Source organism: Engystomops pustulosus, chromosome 5, assembly GCF_040894005.1.
Source record: "Engystomops pustulosus chromosome 5, aEngPut4.maternal, whole genome shotgun sequence".
NCBI classification, from domain to species: Eukaryota; Metazoa; Chordata; class Amphibia; order Anura; family Leptodactylidae; genus Engystomops; species Engystomops pustulosus.
Window position 1 is genome coordinate 43813983 of NC_092415.1, and position 21106 is coordinate 43835088.

At 42.4% G+C, this 21106-nt stretch overlaps 1 protein-coding gene across 3 annotated transcripts in view; it reads left to right on the top strand.

The window, feature by feature from the left end:
• PDE7A (phosphodiesterase 7A) overlaps positions 1-21106 on the top strand; it is a 56354-nt gene that overhangs the window by 22552 nt on the left and 12696 nt on the right. For 2 of the 3 annotated variants that reach the window (XM_072151807.1, XM_072151806.1), the window contains exon 2: positions 16664-16724. In XM_072151807.1, coding sequence (XP_072007908.1) covers positions 16664-16724 — 61 coding nt within the window. Of the gene's footprint in view, positions 1-13168; positions 13397-16663; positions 16725-21106 lie in introns of those variants that run through there. The other variant, XM_072151808.1, reaches the window with a different exon arrangement.

Below are 21106 nucleotides of genomic sequence, written 5' to 3' on the forward strand. Positions count from 1 at the left end.
TGTAGGGGAGTCAGTGGGGGGCATATTGTAGAAAAGAAAGCAGAAAGGTATTCTACCACTTCTAGCAAGCATTGTACTTTATTTGTAGCATGCTGTGGAGAATAACCCTGTGATTTCAAACATTCCTGTTTTGGAGAGATTCCCATTTTAATCCGTATGCTAATGCTGGTGCCCCCATATTGTAACCTCTTCACTGCTATTTCCTTCTTTTGTTACCATTATTCCCACATGAGAAATTCTACTCATTATCCGACGGAAAGGGTAGTGATCCTCCCTGGGTGCACAAACTGCCCCGTTAGCATATGGATTAAAATGGGAATTCCGGTGAAATGGGCAGAAATAATAAAAGCATGCCGGAAATCACAGTGCATTTGTCTACAGCCTACTGTTAGCAGATTATAATGCTGGGGGCAGGTGGTAGAATCCCTTTTAATTTTTCACAACCCCTTTAAAATGGGGTTGATTTTATTCCCTAGCAGTGCCCAATGCAGTGCCCAATGCAGTGCAAAAAAAAAAAGTTAAGTTGCCCTCAAAAGTCCAGCTCTGCTCACCGAAATTCTTCCCCAGTGTCTCGAATGATGTCCTTGAGCCCACAAAGTTCCCAGTGAAATAGCCCATAGGGGAGGGATTTGGGTGGCTTTAAATTGCTTGTTTGCATATGGCACGTGTTGGGCTTAAACTTTTATTTTTGTTGGGTAATGGCTTGTACTTGGAGGACATGAGAAGCGCTGTAGAGTACTGACGGCTGCTCGGTGGGCACCTTCCAGGTCCTCCAGGTAAGCCATGTCTGTCCCTCACCAGGGCGCCTGTTGAAAGCTTGTGCTGCCGTGGTTTTGGCAGCACACAGCTTGGTTTTCCATTTCTGGCAATATGTCAGCGCTCAGCTTATTAGGCGAGCACTCCTTGTCCTTGCCAGATGAGCACTTAATGCTTCTCTACAAATGTAGGAAGGATTTGGTGTTCCCTTTTCGAGGCCGACTTCTTACACGACAGGGATTTCATTAAATCTCCATTGCTTTTAGTCTGTAACATGGCATTGGATCAGTCCTATAGACTTGTAGAAGAGCGTCCTCTATAGGACTAAGAGGATCCTTGAGGATGTTTGCTCAGGAGAACATGAGGGTTGTAGCTTTTAGAATATACCTGACTGACCCTGAGATTTTCTCCCAATATGATGGGGATTATAACCGAGGATCATCGTAGTCATCTGTGTCCTCTTGACGTACACACTGCATCATGAGCTCAGGCTGGGAATCGTGATCTGTCTTATTTTTTTTTTTTTCTCTTTGAAGTGTGAGCAAAACAGAATATCCATCCATACCATTACTGTATCATGCACACAATATTTAGCATTGTTTAAAATTGCAAGTAATAAAACCCTCACATTAGGCAAGCCTGCCAGAGGAATCGGAAAATGGTTTGGCTGAACAGCGGTGCCAGTGCATAAGGAGACCAAGCATAGTACCATCAGATGTGTACTAATTACCCTTCCCATCCATGTTCTCCATTCCTTCAAAGATCCCTGGACAAAACCCCGGTAGCCAGAATCGGGGAAAGAAAAAATGAATTGTTAATCTGCTCTGTATCGTGTTTTGCTCTGGTACTTCTAGTTTTCAGGCCTGCACTCTGCTGGAAGTTCCATGGGGTAATGGGACCCACTTCTTGGCCTGTAATTCTGCACCATAATTTACAGTCTACCTAAGAGATGAGCAGGAAAATCTCCATAGATTGCAAATATAGTTGTTTATACCATATACTGCAATACAGTCAGAGCCCCTATGGTTCAAGTACCCTAGGGGGCATAAATATACAGTTGAGAAAAAAAATGTACACTTAAGTTCAAACCTCCCCCTTCCCCACATCAAAAAAAAAAAAAAAAAACATGTTGGGTTTTGCCGCCACCAAATTTTTAGACCGGGTCTAAAGGGGTTAATCAGAGCTGCTGGGTCTTATTAGACCCAGTACAGCTCTGGTCCCCTACCCCAGTGACAGGTGGTCATTTCCCCTGTGACTGAGGCTCTTATAGATGGGAAAACTTGTAAAGGCAAAAAAAAAAAGTGAAAATGTCCCCCAGGGGTCTTTTATGACCTCATGGGGGGCATATAAAGTAAAAAAAACACACCTTTTCACGCTCCGCATCCGATATACCGGACGCTGAGTGCAGTGACAACGCTCAGCGTCCGGTATATCAGACACAAGACAGGGTGACACCTCAGTGGGAGGTCATAGTACGGAATCCAGTCACACTGATTATGAATTAGAATTTTTTATTTTGCACACAGTTAATTTTAAGTGACGTTTCGGTCAATCACTGACCTTCTTCAGACACTGTGAATGTTAAGGTGGGATAACATATAAGTATTTATACATGACAGTGAGGAAGGAAGGGGATATGTACAGTGGGCATATTAACATATTTACACAACAAGTATACATGATACATATACAGAGAAGGTCAGGATAGTTCCTGTGACAGCAAGGGTAAATCATGTATCAATTAACATAGCATATCAATTCATATGGTAATGGATGAGCAGGGAAACTTTGGGAATGCTATAAGATTCAGTAGTAGAAGGCTTGACAGGGTAATCAAGTAGTAATGGTACCTGTAAAGGAAGCATAAGAATATAAAACAGTGCTTACCAGTATGCAAGTTTAGTAAGAGTTCAGAAGCTGCTATGCAGGCTGGGCGCTTAGGGGAAGAGCGGGAGTCCGCTTATGTGGTAGAAGCGCTGCAGTGGTAAGTGTTGTGAGGCTTTAAATAGGAATATTAGGCCCGCGAGCGCCTGAAAACGTCACTTCCGGTCTGGACCGGAAGTGCGTCATAGCTTGCGTTCCACCCGTTGGTATGGTATTGTATATGCAATATAGTAGATATATGTCTAATCTGTGTTATTGCTATGTTATCACTTTGTACATCCACATATGCCATATATATTCCCACATTCCATATTTGCTCCCCATTACTACTATTGCATCTACTCCCATTGTAGCATATGATACACTACATATCACTTTCAATATTTGGCGCTTTTCTATTTACTCTATTATATAGGCATTTACTTTTTAGCCTAATTACTCCCATTATCCTATATTAATTTCTAATAGTATCCCCCTTTGATACTATTATTGCGCCATTCTCCTAATTTCTCTAACCTTTTAGCACATCCATTACATTAATACTTGCTACAACCACTCCCCCATCATCTCTGCTCCAATCAGCATACAATAGCCCATGCGTTCCACCTCGCGGCAACGGGTGGAACGCAAGCTATGACGCACTTCCGGTCCAGACCGGAAGTGACGTTTTCAGGCGCTCGCGCGCCTAATATTCCTATTTAAAGCCTCACAACACTTACCACTGCAGCACTTCTACCACATAAGCGGACTCCCGCTCTTCCCCTAAGCGCCCAGCCTGCATAGCAGCTTCTGAACTCTTACTAAACTTGCATACTGGTAAGCACTGTTTTATATTCTTATGCTTCCTTTACAGGTACCATTACTACTTGATTACCCTGTCAAGCCTTCTACTACTGAATCTTATAGCATTCCCAAAGTTTCCCTGCTCATCCATTACCATATGAATTGATATGCTATGTTAATTGATACATGATTTACCCTTGCTGTCACAGGAACTATCCTGACCTTCTCTGTATATGTATCATGTATACTTGTTGTGTAAATATGTTAATATGCCCACTGTACATATCCCCTTCCTTCCTCACTGTCATGTATAAATACTTATATGTTATCCCACCTTAACATTCACAGTGTCTGAAGAAGGTCAGTGATTGACCGAAACGTCACTTAAAATTAACTGTGTGCAAAATAAAAAATTCAAATTCATAATCAGTGTGACTGGATTCCGTACTATGATGTTTGAATGGGATTGGGACCCTATCCAGAGCACCTGAGCAACAAAACCTAAGGTGTGCGATACAACTCCTATACGAAAACCTCAGTGGGAGGTGACTGCATCGCTAGCCGACACCCATCCGATGACATCACAGGACCAATCTGATTGGTCCTGTGTCGTCGATCGTCGCCATTGGCCGGTCAATGCAGTCTGGCCAATGACGGCGATCTGTGACAATCTTGATGATTGACCCCGAGTTCTCAATGGGATTAAGATCTGGGGAGTTTCCAGGCCATGGACCCAAAATCTTTGTTTTGTTCCCTGGGCCATTTAGTTATCACCTTTGCTTTATGGCAAGGTGCTCTATCATGCTGGAAAAGGCATTGTTGATCACCAAACTGCTCTTGGACGGTTGGGAGAAGTTGCTCTTGGAGGACATTCTGGTCCCATTCTTTATTCATGGATGTGTTTTTAGGTAAGACTGCGAGAGAGACGATTCCCTTGGCTGAGAAGCCGTCCATGAATGGTTGCAGGAGGCTTTACAGTTGGCATGAGACAAGACTGGTGGCATCGCTCACCTTGTCTTCTCCGAACAAGCTGAAAATGACTTTACCCCAGTCCTCAGCTGTCCACTCCCTGTACCTTTTGCAGAATATCAGTCTGTCCCTGATGTTTTTCTGGAGAGAAGTGGCTTCTTTGCTGCCCTCCTTGACACCAGGCCTTGCTCCAAGAGTCTCCTCCTCACAGTGCGTGCAGATGCACTCACACCTGCCTGCTGCCATTCCTGAGCAAGCTCTGCACTGCTGGTAGACCGATCCCGAAGCTGAAACACTTTTAAGAGACGGTCCTGGTGCTTGCTGGTCCTTCTTGGGTGCCCTGGAGCCTTTTTGGCAACAATGGAACCTCTCTCCTTGAATTCCTTGATGATGCGATAGATTGGTGACTGAGTTGCCATCTTTCTAGCTGCGATACTCTTCCCTGTTAGGCCAGTTTTGTGCAGTGCAATGATGACTGCATGTATTTCTTTAGAGATAACCATGGTTAACAGAAGAGAAACAATGATGCCAAGCACCAGCCTCCTTTCAAAGTGTCCAGTGGTGTGATTCTTACTTAATCATGACAGATTCCAGCCCTGTCCTCATCAACACCCACACCTGTGTTAGTGGAGCAATAACTGAAACGATGTTAGCTGCTCCTTTTAAGGCAGGCCTGCGATGAAGTTGAAATGTGTTTTGGGGAAAAAGTTCATTTTCCAGGCAAATATTGACTTTGCAATTAATTACAGTTAAGCTGATCACTCTTTATAACATTCTGGAGTATATGCAAACTGCCATTATAAATCCTGATGCAGTAGACTTTGATACAAATGTTAATTTTTACATTCTCAAAACTTTTGGCCATGACTGTAAGTGTGATCTGGTGTAGGAGTAGCGCGGGGGAGCAGGCATAGCGTGTAGGCGTTGTTCTGTGTTGTACCAGTACAGAAGCCCCCAAGCTGGACTGTATTTTGGATTATAATGGGTACATGGGAGGGGTGGATTTGTCAGACCAGGTACTTCAGCTATATAACGCCATGCGGAAGTCGATGGTGTGTTATAAGAAGCTGGCCGTGCACATCATGAAGATAGCACTAAATAATGCTTACGCGTTACATCGATGTGCCGGCCAGAGGGGAACTTTTCTGGAATTTTAAGAGATGGGAGTCAAGCAGTTGATTTTTAGACCAGGAAGAGGGGAGTGCTAGTGCGTCTGGAAGCGAGGCCACATCACCCATTGTACCAGGGCAGCATTTTCCAGAAGTTCCTCAAACTGTCAGCAAGGGAAGGACACAGAAGAGGTGCAGGGTGTGCTCCAAAAGGGGCATAAAAAAACCAACCATAAATTTTTGTCTTTTTTTTTTTTCAAATTGTTCCTAAATTATTGAATTTTTTACCCCCCAAAAAAAGAAACTGTTTACTGAAATGATACCACTAACATAAAATACAATCTCAAAATCACAGGGATATCTTAAAGTGTTGAAAAGTTTATTACCACAGGGAGATACACTGGTCATTTTTTTTTTTTTAAAAAAGGACCGAGCATTAACTTACAAACAGGCTGTGTCCTTAAGGAGCTAAACAGAAAAATTAAAAGTTATTAATTTTTAAGAGGGGAGCAAACGCAAAAACTAAAAATTGGTCTCAACGGGTTAAAGAAAATCTGCCAGGTTAATTTGGGACCCTAAACCAACTTGTGTACCGGTGGTTTAGGTTTCCAAATCAACCTGTCTGACACTTTTATGTGCATAAAAATAGGGAATAAAGTGAACTTTTAGATTTGCTTAGATATAAGTCCAATGACACCTCAAACTCTCATAAGAAGCTTCTGCACCGAATCTTTGCAAGTGAAGCCGTAATAATGCCCTGGCTTCATTGTGCATGCGCTGTACCTACCTTTTAGATTGCTTAAAAATACTACAGAGACGAAAGAACTAGTGAGTTTACTGACCCAAACTGCCCTGGCAGGTTCCCTTTAAAGTACATCTACCATCAAAATCTATTATGGTAAACCATCTCATAGACTATGAGCACTTACTCATAGATCCAGGCCCTGTGACTGTGGTAATCTTCTTATATTCGTTATCCATGGCCTCCTCCCTTCTATAATCATCTTTAGCAGAGCTGGAAAGGCTATGTGTGTGAGAAAATATCTTCTCATAGCCCATGTATAGGGTAAGTGGTGCTAGATTCTGGGGGTGTAATTGGTCTGTGGAGGTTTTCCTTGCTCTTCGCTCCTATACCTCTGTATACTTGACAAGCTGGATGGATGAAGTCCTTTCTTGTCCCCGGCTCATAAGAGTAAATATGTCCTGTAGACTTTTAGTGCAGTGAACACATCGTTGTATGCTCAAGGTCATCACAGGCCATATCCTATTGTTTTACCCCATGACTTAGGGTAAATATTACAACCGAATAGTTATATATACTACAGTCCAGATAACCAGTTAATCATTCATTACCCTGAATGGCGTTAACACGGATGATGCATTTATGGAACAAAGATGTAATCTGCCGTACAGCTCATTGTGTATGCTCCTGATAGGCAAACACTGTGCAAATACCCTACACACAGCAGCCTTGTTCTCCAGACATTGTACTAGGAGTAACGTGCCCCTTGTCAGACTCCCAGACATTGTACTAGGAGTACCGTGCCCCTTGTCAGACTCCCAGACATTGCTAGTGACGTATCTTAGAAATAACCTGGTGTTATAAGTACATGCAAATGTCAGCAGACCTCGTCTATAATCCAATCCAATGACTGATCTGGGATCAGTCCTACTTTATGTTTAGTCTTAAAGTCTATTTCGCCAGTGGTATTTCGTTTTGTTATACCTGGGCAGCCGGATTTGGGACATCTAGCTACCTTCCAGCGGATGAAGGGGACTGTGCGGACATTACTGTGTGCTAAGGAATGAGCATTTAGATCCCCAACGTCATGGTGCGACCCCAGCTGTATGAAGAGTGCTCACAGGCTGAGCCCTCTTCACTCACTCCCTGGGTATTTGCGGCATAATGCAGCAAACACCCACTGCTTACACCCATGATCAGTGCTGACACCAGTGCGGCATGTAACGGACAGTCTTGGCTAGGGTTGCACCGATACTAGAATTTTGAGTGCTCAGCATGATCACATTTGCATTTCCATTGAAACGCATGCAATCCGTTACGATCACCAGTGATTGGCCAGGAGAAGCTGTAGTGCTTTGTGTTCATGTAAAATGGTATGCTAAGTAGTGTAATTTAGTGCCCATTTACACAGGCGCTTTTGATGTTTGTGTTTTTTACTTTTTTTTTTGCAGATGGCAACAGACTGTTGCAGACAGTGAGAATAAAATTGCAGCATGGGTTATCTTGCGTCGCGTATGGACCATGTACATCCATAGAAGTCAATAGATCTTCAAAAAAATGGACGGCACATGCATAACAACGGTTTGCAGAGTGTTTCTTTCTCAAATGTTGCTAGGCAACCAATTGGGCAGGGCAGGAAGTAGAGTAGCATCCTTCTTTTTTTCTTTTTTATTTTTTTGCATATGTGAAAATAATGGATGGTGTACGGACGTCACGTCTGAACACAGACATCACGTCCACATTATTTGCAGATGAGCAGCAGACACACCTGTCTCGCTGACCCCATTTTTTTTTTTTTCTTATTATTATACATTTTTATTCATTTAACTACATTACATGCTAAATAATAATTATGTTTATGATCTTAACAGAGATCTGAGAAGATACATCTCTATATACCAGTGCATTAAACCTGTGTACGAGCCCATAGCCTAGTGGATGGCGACTATGTCTCTCTAGGTCAGGCGGAGTGTGGAAGTGGTGGGTTCAAATCCCGGGCTGCAGAATTGCATAATTTGGAGCCTTGTGCCTGGGGAAGCCCTGGGAAATGTAGAGAACATTTATGGTCAGATGGTGATATATCCTTGATGACGTGGTCCCTACTCTGCCGCTAACCGCCCCCCCGATGTCTGCTCTATGGGAATCCTGCAGATGTACTGTTCTACAGATTTCTTGTAAGTCTTTCAGTACTGCAGGCTACAGAAACTTTCGAAGTGAGAATGCTTCAATTCCAGGTATCGCACAAGTACCGAGATCTCGCTGCATTGTGCAACCCTAATCTTGGCTGGGATGGTGGATGGCCCGTGGTCTTGTGACAAATCATGTGCAAAATCCCCATATACTACTATATTGTAGGATCAATTCGAGAACTTAAGGTTAAAGTACCTTAGGGGGTCTAAAAATATATATATATTTTTTTTAAAGTTCAAAAGGCCCCCCTTTCCTAGAACTGCTATAAAAGAATAAACATATTGGGTATCGTCGCGTACCCAAAGTCCCAGTCTATCAATATTTAAAAATTGTTATTCCCGTTGGTGAGCCCCTAATGGGAAATAGTGCCCAAATGTCCTAAACACAAACCCCATTCTTGATATTTTTTGTGAATTTATAAAGCGATCAAAAGGTTGTACAGTCGCCACAATTACGGTTAACACAGCTCCATAAACCAAAGTTTTAAAAAGTTATTGGACTCGGAATATGGCAAAATTAAGATTTTTAGTTGTTGGTTTTTTTTTGTACAAAATATCTAAATATTTTTTAAACCTAATAAAACCTATATAAATTACGGTAGTTTTCTGTTCTTTGTGCATTGAAGCCAGGTTGTAATAAGTCTGCTTCATTTGCTGGAACATGCAGGCACTGAGGGAACAAGGAGACAAGATCAGTATAAAGTTTTTTTTTTTTTTGTTTGTTTGTTTTTTTTTTTTTTTTTCTCTGCCCCTGAATGCTTAAAGGACACCTGTCATCAGGTCTGTGTCACTAGTCCTGTCACCTCTACCTGTTGGAGCAGCTCACAAGGATCCCATCCCAGCCTTTATCTAGTTATTTCATACATTAATCATTGTAAAATCATCTATTTTTTATCATGTAAATGAGGCTGGTCACATGGTCAGAGGCAGTGATGTCACCCCTGTTACCCCTCCCCTCTCCTCCCCTGCTCATGTCTGTGTGTAGTGTATAGTAAAGCATTGCTAGTATGTGCTGCATCTGCTGACATGCTGCATCCTCCTAATATACAGGTGAGAGACACAGACATCAGCTACACATGAATCTGACATGTTCTGCTGTAACATGGCTGCCTGGAGCTGCTGTATCTCTCCTGAACACACACACATGCACACACAGGCTGCAGGGGGCGTGGCCACCAGCACCAGGAAGCACATCATTATACAGCCACACACCATTATACAGGCTGTCAGTCATGCACTGGGGGCGTGGCTGTGCCTCCCACTCATGAATCGAGTGGACAGCTTGAATATGCTAATGCTTCATTGGACATTTCACAGGTCATTTGCATACAGCTTTAGGACCTCATTGCTTAGGATTACAGGCATGTAGAGGGACAATGAAGGGATAGAGGCAATGCTCTCTAATGGCAGTTTATGAAAACATATTTAGTTTAGGGGGGTTATTTGGCATGACGGGTTCTCTTTAAAAATCATACAGGGATATTTGAGAAACTAAACCACAACAGTGATAAAAATACAGCCTAGAAAGATTTGCCATGTGCACAGTCCTCTTTGTATACACTGTGAATGTAACCCATATGGGGCCTGTGCATCCTACCAGCGTGTACAGCAATACAGTCTCTATTTGGTTGATTGGTGTATGTGTGTGGGCTGTCTGACTGCCCCCCCCCCCCGGTAGGTGGGCCGTCTATCTGACTGCCCCCCCCCCCCCGGTAGGTGGGCCGTCTGACTGCCCCCCCCCTGGTAGGTGGGCCGTCTATCTGACTGTGCCCCCCCGGTTGGTGGGCCGTCTATCTGACTGCGCCCCCCCGGTAGGTGGGCCGTCTATCTGACTGCCCCCCCCCCCCCCGGTAGGTGGGCCGTCTGACTGCCCCCCCCCTGGTAGGTGGGCCGTCTATCTGACTGTGCCCCCCCGGTAGGTGGGCCGTCTATCTGACTGCGCCCCCCCGGTAGGTGGGCCGTCTATCTGACTGCGCCCCGGTAGGTGGGCCGTCTATCTGACTGCGCCCCGGTAGGTGGGCCGTCTGACTGCGCCCTGCACTGTAGCTATTTCTGTCTAGTAGGATGTCCATACAGATGAGGTTTTCCTGATATGGACAAGTGACCTGCACCTTCTGCGTATGGATAAAGGCTGCCGCCAATACTGACAGGTGTCCTGCGGCTAGGAGAGAGTCCCAGTCAGATTATTTTATTATTTACCCCCCTCACCCTTCAATGACTCTTTCACATATTTAATCTTACATGACGTTGACTAATGTGTCTGCAGCCGGTCGGGATCCTCGTCTTATCAGGGAGCCGCTCTCATCCAGATAGACTAACATGTGCCTCACTCTGGGGTTTACTTTATATCTTAACAATCCTATAATGTCACAAAACACAAATCCATTTCTGTGAGAGGCAAGTAGGGGTAACTAGGGGAAGAGCAGTAATAAATGGGGAGAACTTACAGATGTGGACCGCATGGCATTGACCTATTGTCTCTACATACTCCATACACTGTCCTTGCTCCAAGAATTCATCTTATCGGGCGTAACATAAAGGCAAAATATTTTCACAGATTAAACTTTGTGTGTTAAAGGGGTTTTCTAGTTAAACTCAAAACCCCTTTAACTGGATAAAAAAACAGGATGACAAGATTTTCTGCTCAGTTATCACACCTATCAACATTTTGCACTAAATCCTCTCCATTAATTGATTAATGACATGTCTTTAAGGCTGTGTCTTCACACCGCCTTCCTGCCTTTGTCTCGGTTTTACAATGATTGCAGCGAAATCGCAGAAAAACCATGGCAAAAATAACCTTGTGGAGATCCAGCAGAGAGATTATTATAATATATTAGTATACAGGCGGTCCCCGGGTTACGTACAAGATAGGTTGGTTCTTAAGTTGAATTTGTATGTGCCTTAAGTCGAAACTGTGTATTTCATAGTTTTATTGTCCCAGTGACAACGGTAGTTCAAAATCTTTTGCTATAATGGGACCAAGGATTATCAATAAAGCTTCATTAGACTCCTTACAGCTGATGATTGCAGTCTGGGATTTTTATACATCTTGGCTCAGAAGCGGTCGTCTAGAGTCCTGAGTGATGGACCATATATCTCTGTATATACAGTCATGGGGCTCATTTAGACGGCCGTTATGGGAGCTGTGATCTGGTCGCATGATTTGTGACCAAATCAAAGCCCCCATGGATGTCGATGGCTTCCGGTGACGGTGCGTCTGCCTGTGGAGGTAGGATGGGTGAAGAGCACACCCTCCTCCTCCCGGCCCCGTGCTCTCCCAGGATCTGGTCCGTCTGAATGTGCCCTTACATAGATAGGATGCCCTCCTTGCTCAGCCAATATTTATAAGCATAGAGAGAGCCACAATATAAATGACGACAATATTTACAGAATCTGTTCCCACAAAATTACATTTCAGTCTGCTCAGTGGTATTCTGGGTAAAATAAGTTCATCTGTATATGCACAGATCTGGAGATGCCCCTCGTCATATTTCAAGGTTTTTTGTTTTTTTTTTCTTGAAGGGGTTTACAGACAAATTAAATCTACCATGAAAATGATAAGCCAGGGACACAGTGACCGTGACTGTTTTAATCTTCTTATATCTTATGCATGGCCTTATTCCTGCTAAAAAAAACCTTTTAAAATTCTGCTCCTTGGCCTCGTGTAATCTAACACAGTGGGAGGTGGGGAAGTTCACCTGCACAGTGTAACAGCTTGGGAAGCTACAGCAAGAAGGGGCTCAGGTAACGCCTCCCATAGCACTTTTGACATATTAGCATCATTTTAAAAGTTGATTTTAGAAGGAGACTATGAATAACAAATATCAGAAGATTACCACAGTCACAGTACCTGGATCTATGAGAAAGTGACCCTGGTTTATCATGATGGATTGTGATGGTAGATTTCCTTCAAAGTTAATCTGTCACCAGGAATGTAATTTCCAGCTTATGAAAGGCTCCAGTAGCCTACGCTATGCCGATTTAAAAAAAAAAAAAGCCTGTCAGCATTCTGAGTCATTTCAGTAGTTAATAATAGTTTATTTCACATTGTTAAAGATCTAGAGTTAGTGCTCTACTCCTTATACTGTTTGTCAAATGGCGAGAGCCTCTCACCACCTCTTCATGGACTGGAAATAAAAGATATCCCCTACTCCTTGCATCGCCAATCGTCCTCCTTTAGTGGGTTGAAACACCATTTCACATTACCTGGCTCTCTGCCAGCAGCGTGTGGCGAGTCCCAGCTGAGGGGCAGCTGCACCCTGATTGTGCCTGTGTCTCCTCATGCATTCCCCTTCCTGCATGAGAGTTCCCCATCCCCTGGTCCATAAAGGCCTGTGAGTGGTTCGTAAGCATATAAAACCCTGTGATCGCTACTACTTTTTGGGTAAATGTTTCACCTCACATAAACACACAGTATTCAGGGATCTGAAAAATGCTACTTTTTATCTACATCTATACAAGGAGTTTAGTGCTCTGTGCACGTCCCGCGTGTAAATCTATCATGGGTGACATTCTGGTAATGTGCAGCAGAGGAGTTTGGCCGGTGATAAAAGCGTGTCATGTCATTAGGTAGTGCGCAGCCTGGATCTTCTCCCAAGACTTTGGGGAGGTTGTTTACACTGGGAGGAACAGAGGGAGCAGATTTGTTTCTAACTGGTTTTTTAGCTAATAACATATTTTGTGTGGTGTGAATCTGGCAGTGTAGTGACTTTGTCCGTGTGTTGGTGCCCACAAGGGTGACACGCCAGTGCCCACTCTCATCAGGTGACCGCAGTGTTAGTGCAGCTGCTCAGAGATCAAATCACTGGGAGCCTTTTTCTGTGTAATGTCACACGTCGCCTGTCACTTACTGCCTCCCGAGCTACGAAAACAGGCGACGATGCAGAGCCGTGTGTGACTCCATGGGAATTACATTACTCTGGTCTGTAGCACTGATCCTTATCAGGTGGATCGCTTCTAAGGTAGGCAAATACATACCTGTCCATAGTACTGTGTGACAATACTGCCCATTGTGCTCTATACGGAGGAGGTCTTGTATCATTTGTAGACCGCTCTAAATATATACGGTTCATACAATTTTTGTATTGATCTAGTAAACCAGCAGAGGGTATTCCTTACAGTGTTACCTGGCACACGCTGCTCCTATAACGGGCAATGATGTGCAGCCTGTAATGGAATATGTTTACATGGCGGCTTCTGTGTAACACACAGAGATGGCAGAGCTACACACAGTATGATGGGGGATGAACAAACCACTTGTACCCATGCTTTGGACTTTGAAGCTGCCCATAGATGTAGGGACCAGTTCACATCTGTATTTAGACTTCTGTTTTGCAGTTTCATTAAAAAAAACAAACCTGCATTTAATTAAAAAAAAAAAAATACCTTGCCGGGGGGTAACTAGGAGAGACCGGGCCCCATATCCGACTCCTGATTGGGGATTTAAAACTATTTATTTATATTTGTACACTCGCACATTTTATATTAGTGTGTGTGTGTGTGTATATTTAATATAAAATTATACACACTCGCATATACACACACACACACACACACACACATTTCTGTACTCGTATATAAATTTATACACTTATACATACAGTATATTCACACTGAGTATATACCTATTTTATATACACACATACAGCATATACACATCACATTTCCACATCCATATGTTTATACACTCATTCACCCATTAGTATATACTTCCTGGCAATCTTCAGTAGCAGCACACTGCATGGGGGAAGTAGATGCAGGAAGTGCAGATGAGAAACTCCTATGGAAACTCCTGTGGAAGGTGTGTACTATTATATCTATATTACACTGCACATTGTGTATATGTTATAGCATGTATATAACAGTACAGCTCCTCCAATGTTTAGGGTGGCCGGGCCCCGTAGCAGCTGCAATGCCTTCTACCCCTGTAGTTACAACTCTGCACCTTTTGACAACTCTTATGGCGCTTTCACACGTTGCGCTTTTGTTGTGTTTTCATTGCGTTTTAAAACGCATTACAACAGCTGAGGAGATGTGGTTTTCCTAATTACATTACTATTTACATGTGTTGACATTTGCGTTGACAAAACAAATTGTAAACGTGATGTTAACAGTAATGTAATTAGGCAAATCACCTCATCTCAGCTGTTGTAATGCGTTTTAAAACGCAATGAAAACACAACCAAAACGCCACCTAGATGTTTTATTCCCCTGCTTTGGGCTTTATAGGTTGGGTTGAAACTCTGGTATGTAGAATCGGGGAGCACTCTGTATAAAAACTGATCAATAAAAACCCTCCTTCATCAATAAAAAAAAAATGTTCAAAAATGGGGTAAAGTTTTCTGTTGGTCTTCTGTTGCTTCAGATACAAAAGTGGAAAGTGTAAAAATGGATCCTAATAGATGCACAATCAATAAGCCCATTGATAACATTTTGTTAATCATAAACTATTTAAATGGGTGTTCCCATTTCAGCAAATGAATGTTATTGTTTGTATGGTGAACACGTTATACAATTTTCCAATATACTTTCTGTATCAATTCCTCACGGTTTTCTAGATCTCTGCTTGCTGTCATTCTATAGAAAGCTTCTATATTTACCTCCAGTGGATAGAAATCTGACCGTGGTCACACAGGTGCACGGCTCGTTATATCATAGAGAGTAATCAGAGCTGTGTGATATAACGAGCAGTGCACCTGTGTGACCATGGTCAGATTTCTATCCACTGGAGGTAAGCAGAGATCTAAAAAACAGTGAGGAATTGATACAGAAAGTATATTGGAAAATTGTATAAACTTTAGAATACAAACCATAACATTAATTTGCTGAAATGGGAATACTACTTTAAGCTCCAATTTGTAACTAATGACATTTCAGTTTTGGTTTAATCACTTATTTATATCATTATGGGTTTTTGTATCAGGCGGTCGTATTCTTGGAATACCCCTTTAGGAAAGTCTTTACAAATCTATAAACATGCATGATTTTACAGGGAATAGCAGGACCAATATTCCCATCATTAACCACTGCACGGTATTAAAAAAAAAAAGATTGGGTCGGGTAGTAGGTCACTGCAGAGAGCTGACAGCACTTTACTATGAAGGACGTCTGCACTTGGGTTTTTTTTTTGTAACACTGATATTAGAATTGTGACCCTAACGCTGGGGTCACCGCTGCTGACAGACTCCCTTTGAGGGAGCCCTCCAGGCAGTGTGACTACTAATACACACTATACTCCCTGAGGGTGTGGTGCATGACAAAGGGATTCTCTTTGCTGTTCTTCGAATCCTAAAATCCTACACTGCCCCAAGCCAATCACCAGGCATGACACCGTGTTCCTTTAATAACATCACAGGCTCTAATGATGAAAAACCTGATCTGTTATCTGCCTTTGCTGTAAGGACTTTAAGTTTCATATTCCCTTGTTTTAAAGAAATAAAAGGTGTAAAAATCCTGCAAATGAGCCTAAGGGGCTACAGGCTCCATCTTTTTTTTTTTTTTTTTTTTTTTTTAATAAAAAAACATGACAAAAAAAGCTAAAAACAGAGCGGATCCTGCGGAGGGGACACACACTCGTATATCAGCGTGTTTGGTTTACAATCCTTCATCATAGTGGTAGATTTCCCTTATGGCCAGAGAAATACGCTGAGCATGCAAGTGTTTGGGGGCTCAGGTGAAAAAGAGATCACTATCTTGGGGTGGCCTCATTCCTCCAACAGATGAATGTGTTGCTTGCGGTAAGCGGGAGAGTTGGGAGATTTGTTAAGTTTAGCCAGACAATACACACAGAGGAGATTTATCAGAAGTGTCTGAGAGCAGAACCGTTCCAGTTGACTGCATCAACCAACCAGAGCTCAGCTTTTATTTTCCCACAGCTGTTTATAAAAAGGAAGCTGAGCTCTGATTGGTTTCCATGGGGAACTAGAGCAGTTTTACCTCAGACACTTCTGATTTATTTTATCTTCAGCATTTGGTTTCTCCCAAAAAAACAGCGCCTCACCTGACCGTGGTTTCTGCCAGTATTGCAGCTCATCTGTATAGGAATAATTGAAGCTTAGTTGCTTAGTCAAAATTGAAGCTGGTTTTGAAAGAAAGTGACCATGTTTCTTCAAACCTTATCAACACCTGATTTAAAGGGGCTGTCCAGTTTTCTTATTGACATGTAAAAAAATTTTTATGAAAACATTTGCATATCTTTTTATAAGACTTTTTTGTGTTTTTGTTTTCAGAGACGTGGGGCTATTTCCTATGACAGCTCTGACCAAACAGCTTTGTACATTCGTATGCTAGGTAAGTACATGCTAATAAAAAGGCATATTAATATTCGTAGTTCAGTCGCTTTAATTATAGTATATGTATATTAATATAATATATTAATAATTATATACAAGTGGCTGCTTCAGACATGTAGTCCCTTTATAGGTGACAGGGCTACATGTAAGATTGGCGGCATTATAGGTGTTGCTAAATTGTAATCTACCGTCAAAATCCATCATAATAACCAGGGACACCTACTTACAAATCCAGTCATAGTGACTGTGGTCATTTTCTTAACTTTGTTATGCATGGCCGCTTCCCTTCTAAATCAAAATTCTGTTAACAAGCCTAAAATGCTGCTGGGGGTGTTACCAGAACCCCTTGATGCTACAGGTTCACAGGTTGTACCATTGTCTCTCCCTCTACCTGATGTAATGTCCCTTCAGCAGGAAGTTTCAACAGACCGTGGGAGGGGGAAGTGCTCCTGCACAGTGTAACAGCCAGTTGCACAGTGGGGCTCAGGTAACACCCCCACAACCCTTCAGGCTCATTTGCAGAATTTGATATAAGAAGGAAACCAAGGAAAACAAATATTAGAAGATTGTCACAGTCACGGTGCCTGGATCTATGAGTAAGTGTCCCTGGTTTATCATGATGGATTAACCAGTTGGTGTATTCACGGCGGCGGTCGGGTCACGCTGAATGGAGAGGGCTCACGGGCTGAGCCCTCTCCATAGCCGGTAAGGCCCCTTCCACACTAGCGAGTGTGATGCGATGAACTCGCATCACACTCGCAACGCAAGCTGCCGGGAACGCACGGCCCGAACGCTGCACCGCGGGAGTGAACTCAGCATGTCAGTTCACTCCCGCGGTGCAGGGTTCGGGCCGTGCGTTCCCGGCAGCTTGCGTTGCGAGTGTGATGCGAGTTCATCGCATCACACTCGCTAGTGTGGAAGGGGCCTAAGTCTTTGCTGCATATTGCAGGCTATTATAGCGATTGGCTGCTGGCAGCCTCAAAAAGATAGTGGCGCATGGACGCCGCCATCTTACCTGGGATCGCCGCTCCCCGTGACGTCATCGGCGGGCGGCGATCCGTCTCCATGTTAGCCTCGGGTCTTCCAAAGACCCAAGGCTATTTCGTTTTAACCCCTATACTGTAGTATGGCAGTATATGATAGGATCGATCAGACAACCTAGGGTTAAAGTACCCTAGGGAGTCTGAAAAACTGTAAAAATAAAAATTTAAAAAATTTAAAAAAAAAATTATAATAAAAAAACCCTAAAATTTCAAATCCCTAGATTTGTTCCCTAGAACTGACATAAATATAAATAAACAGTAAAAATCATAAACACATTAGGTATCGACGCGTCCGAAAATGCCCGATCTAACAAAATATGATAACGGTTTTTCAATGCGTTTAACCTTGTAACCGAAAAAAAAAATCTATAAAAAGTGATCAAAAGGTCGTACAGTCCTAAAAATGATATCATTGAAAATATTATCAAATTTCGCAAAAAATGACACCACCCACAGCTCTGCACACCAAAGTATAAAAAAGTTATTGGCGCCAGAAGTTGGCAAAATCAAGAAAAAAAATTTTGTACAGGAGGTTTTAATTTTTGTGAATGTATGAAAACATTATAAAACCTATACAAATTTGGTATCCCCTTAATCGTACCGACCCAAAGAATAAAGTAGACAGGTCATTTGCGGCGCACAGTGAAAGAAAGTAATATCCAAGCCCACAAGAAAATGGCGCAAATGCGTTTTTTCACGATTTTCACTGCATTTGGAATTTTTTTCCCGCTTCCGAGTACATGGCATGCAATATTTAATACTATCACTATGAAGTGCATTTTGTTACGCAGATAACAAACCGTCACACAGTTCTTTATGTGTAAAAATAAAAAAGTTATAGATTTTTGAAGGTGGAGAGTGAAAAATGGACATGAAAAAACAGGAAAGGGTCCTTAACCGGTTAATCATTGATGGTAGATTTCCTTAAATGTGAACTTTTTCTTTTTTTCCCCTGCTTTATCTGAGAGCAGGGTAATGTATAGAGAGATGTAAAAGTTTGCAATGTTGACAGCAATGTAATTAGGCAAATTTCCTCCTCAGCTGTTTAACGCATGCGTCAATACCACGTGTGAATGCACCCGCAGAGATATATTATATACACATGCACACACATCTTTGTGCTGTCAATCACTGTGTATGGGTGGAGTAATCAGGACTCTTAGTTCTCTCCTAGGAGTTCTGTTGGGATTTAATATGCTGGGAAATCCTGCTCCAAATTGTATAAAACCCATATATCCCAGAGCTCGGCTTCTCTCCCCTTATCACCTCCAGTATTCAGATGAGGCAGCAGAATACACCTGACCAGAAACAAACTGATTCTGACCAGATTTGTGATCATTTAATTTGTAATGCTGTAGGCTGCACCATTACTGCGACCTACAGCTGAGTTGTGTGTTTTTTTAGCAAATGGCTGCCCTGTCTTTCAGAATTTCCTTTTTGGATCACGGTACAAGGCAGATGTGATTTTATAATTCTGCAGATGTTTTCCACAAGGAAATTGTAATTTTTTTAAAATGGTGAATATGTTAATTTGTACTGCTATGTTTCACAACATTTCCAGTGTAGCAGGAAATCATCGGGTGAATTACAGCTCCCTGTAACTTTAGTGCAAATTTGGCACTTGCTACAACTGTAGGTTTGACTTAAAGGGGTTGTCCCATCTAAGCAAGTTAGGCTGCAGCTGGACAGGAGCACAAAGGTGGGGACTAAGCTCTGAGGAGCGAGTAACACACAAGTCACATGTTGTTTTTTGAAATCCATTCAAACCAAAGCCCAGCCCCTGTAACTACCCCAGGATTTTGTCAGCGTGCAAGAGTAAGTTATAACACACAATTATATTGTAATGCAAATGCTTAGAAAAGGCAGATGTGTAATGCAGGTGTAATAAGCTTCTGCAACCTGTCTTTGGTGAAAATGAGGTCCCTGGTGACAGGTTCCCTTTAAAGCACATCTCCCACCAGGATCAAGGATTGTAAACCAAGTACACTGAGATACTGGTGTTACCCCTCTGGCAGGATCTTCTCTGTTAACTTCTAATTACCTTGTTTTGAAGAATATTATATAATAATAATAATTAAATATAATAAATAATTTTAAAATTCTCTTTTTCGACAAACAAAGGCATAAGAAGCTTAAAGAAGAGCAGATCCTGCCAGAGGGGACACACACCAGTATGTCAGTGTGCTTTGTTTACAATCCTTCATCCTGTTATAAATAAAGGGATCCAATTTGCCACTACCCCGTGTGATGATGTAAAGGGTATTTACCACCAGGATCAAGGCGTGTAACCCAAGTACACTGACGTGCTGGTGAGTCGCCCCCTCTGGCAGGATCTGCTCTTATTTTAGCTCCACATGCTAAAATTACTTAGGGGGCTCCGGGTTCCATAGCTGTTAATGGAACCCCTCAGGTTCATTTATGTAATTTTACATTAAGCTACTTTCTCTATAATGAAATATTCTTTTGTATTTGCGTTGCCTTCCTTGGTTATTGACTGTGTTGTAGCACAGAGCTGAAATCTCTTCCGGACATCCTTATACTTTTGCTCATTTGTGGGAACGTTTGTACAACACCATTATATGATCATGTTTATCTGATGTGTCTGATCCTAGTTTTCCTCTAGAAATCAGCCTAGAATCTGTCATTTATAGGAGAACTAGGACAAGCTGTGTTGGATTTTTTTTACGGGGGTCTTGGGCCTTTTCTCTCTATTGTGGGATCTGCACTAAGCTTTGAAAGTGAACCTGACTGCGGCGTGTAAGGGTCTTCCCGCTATGGATCGGATCCCCCGTGCCGCTTACCGGGGGATCCGATCCTCTTCTGGGCAGCCCCGAGGACTGGGCATCGCTGGTTCAAGTTCAAGTATGTATAAGTAAAAAAAGTTCAAAACACAAAAGTTTAAACATTAGAATAAATAAAAAATAAATACATAAAAATATAAGCCCCTAAAGTGTCACTTTCTAATAAAAACACTTAATAAAGTATAAAAAACACAAACGCACAAAATGAAACAGAATTGTCACTGGACCTGCCCGGTAAACGCCGGGGGAAAAAAATCGGAAAAAAAGTTCAGAAAAAAGCTAATTTTTAATTTTGTTGATTTTCATTTCCTCCACCAACAAAGAGTTAATAAAATCTCACCAATTAGCTATAGATGCTCCAAAATTACGTACCAGAAAAGTGCATCTCATGTGGCAAAAGAAAAATAAGCCCCTATAGGTCCACATTAAAAAAACAAAATATTATAGCCTGTACAATGTGACATAGCAAATCTGATCTGGACGGCGCCTCCTTCCCTTCTATGCCCGGCCGTGCGCCCATACAGCAGGTTACCACC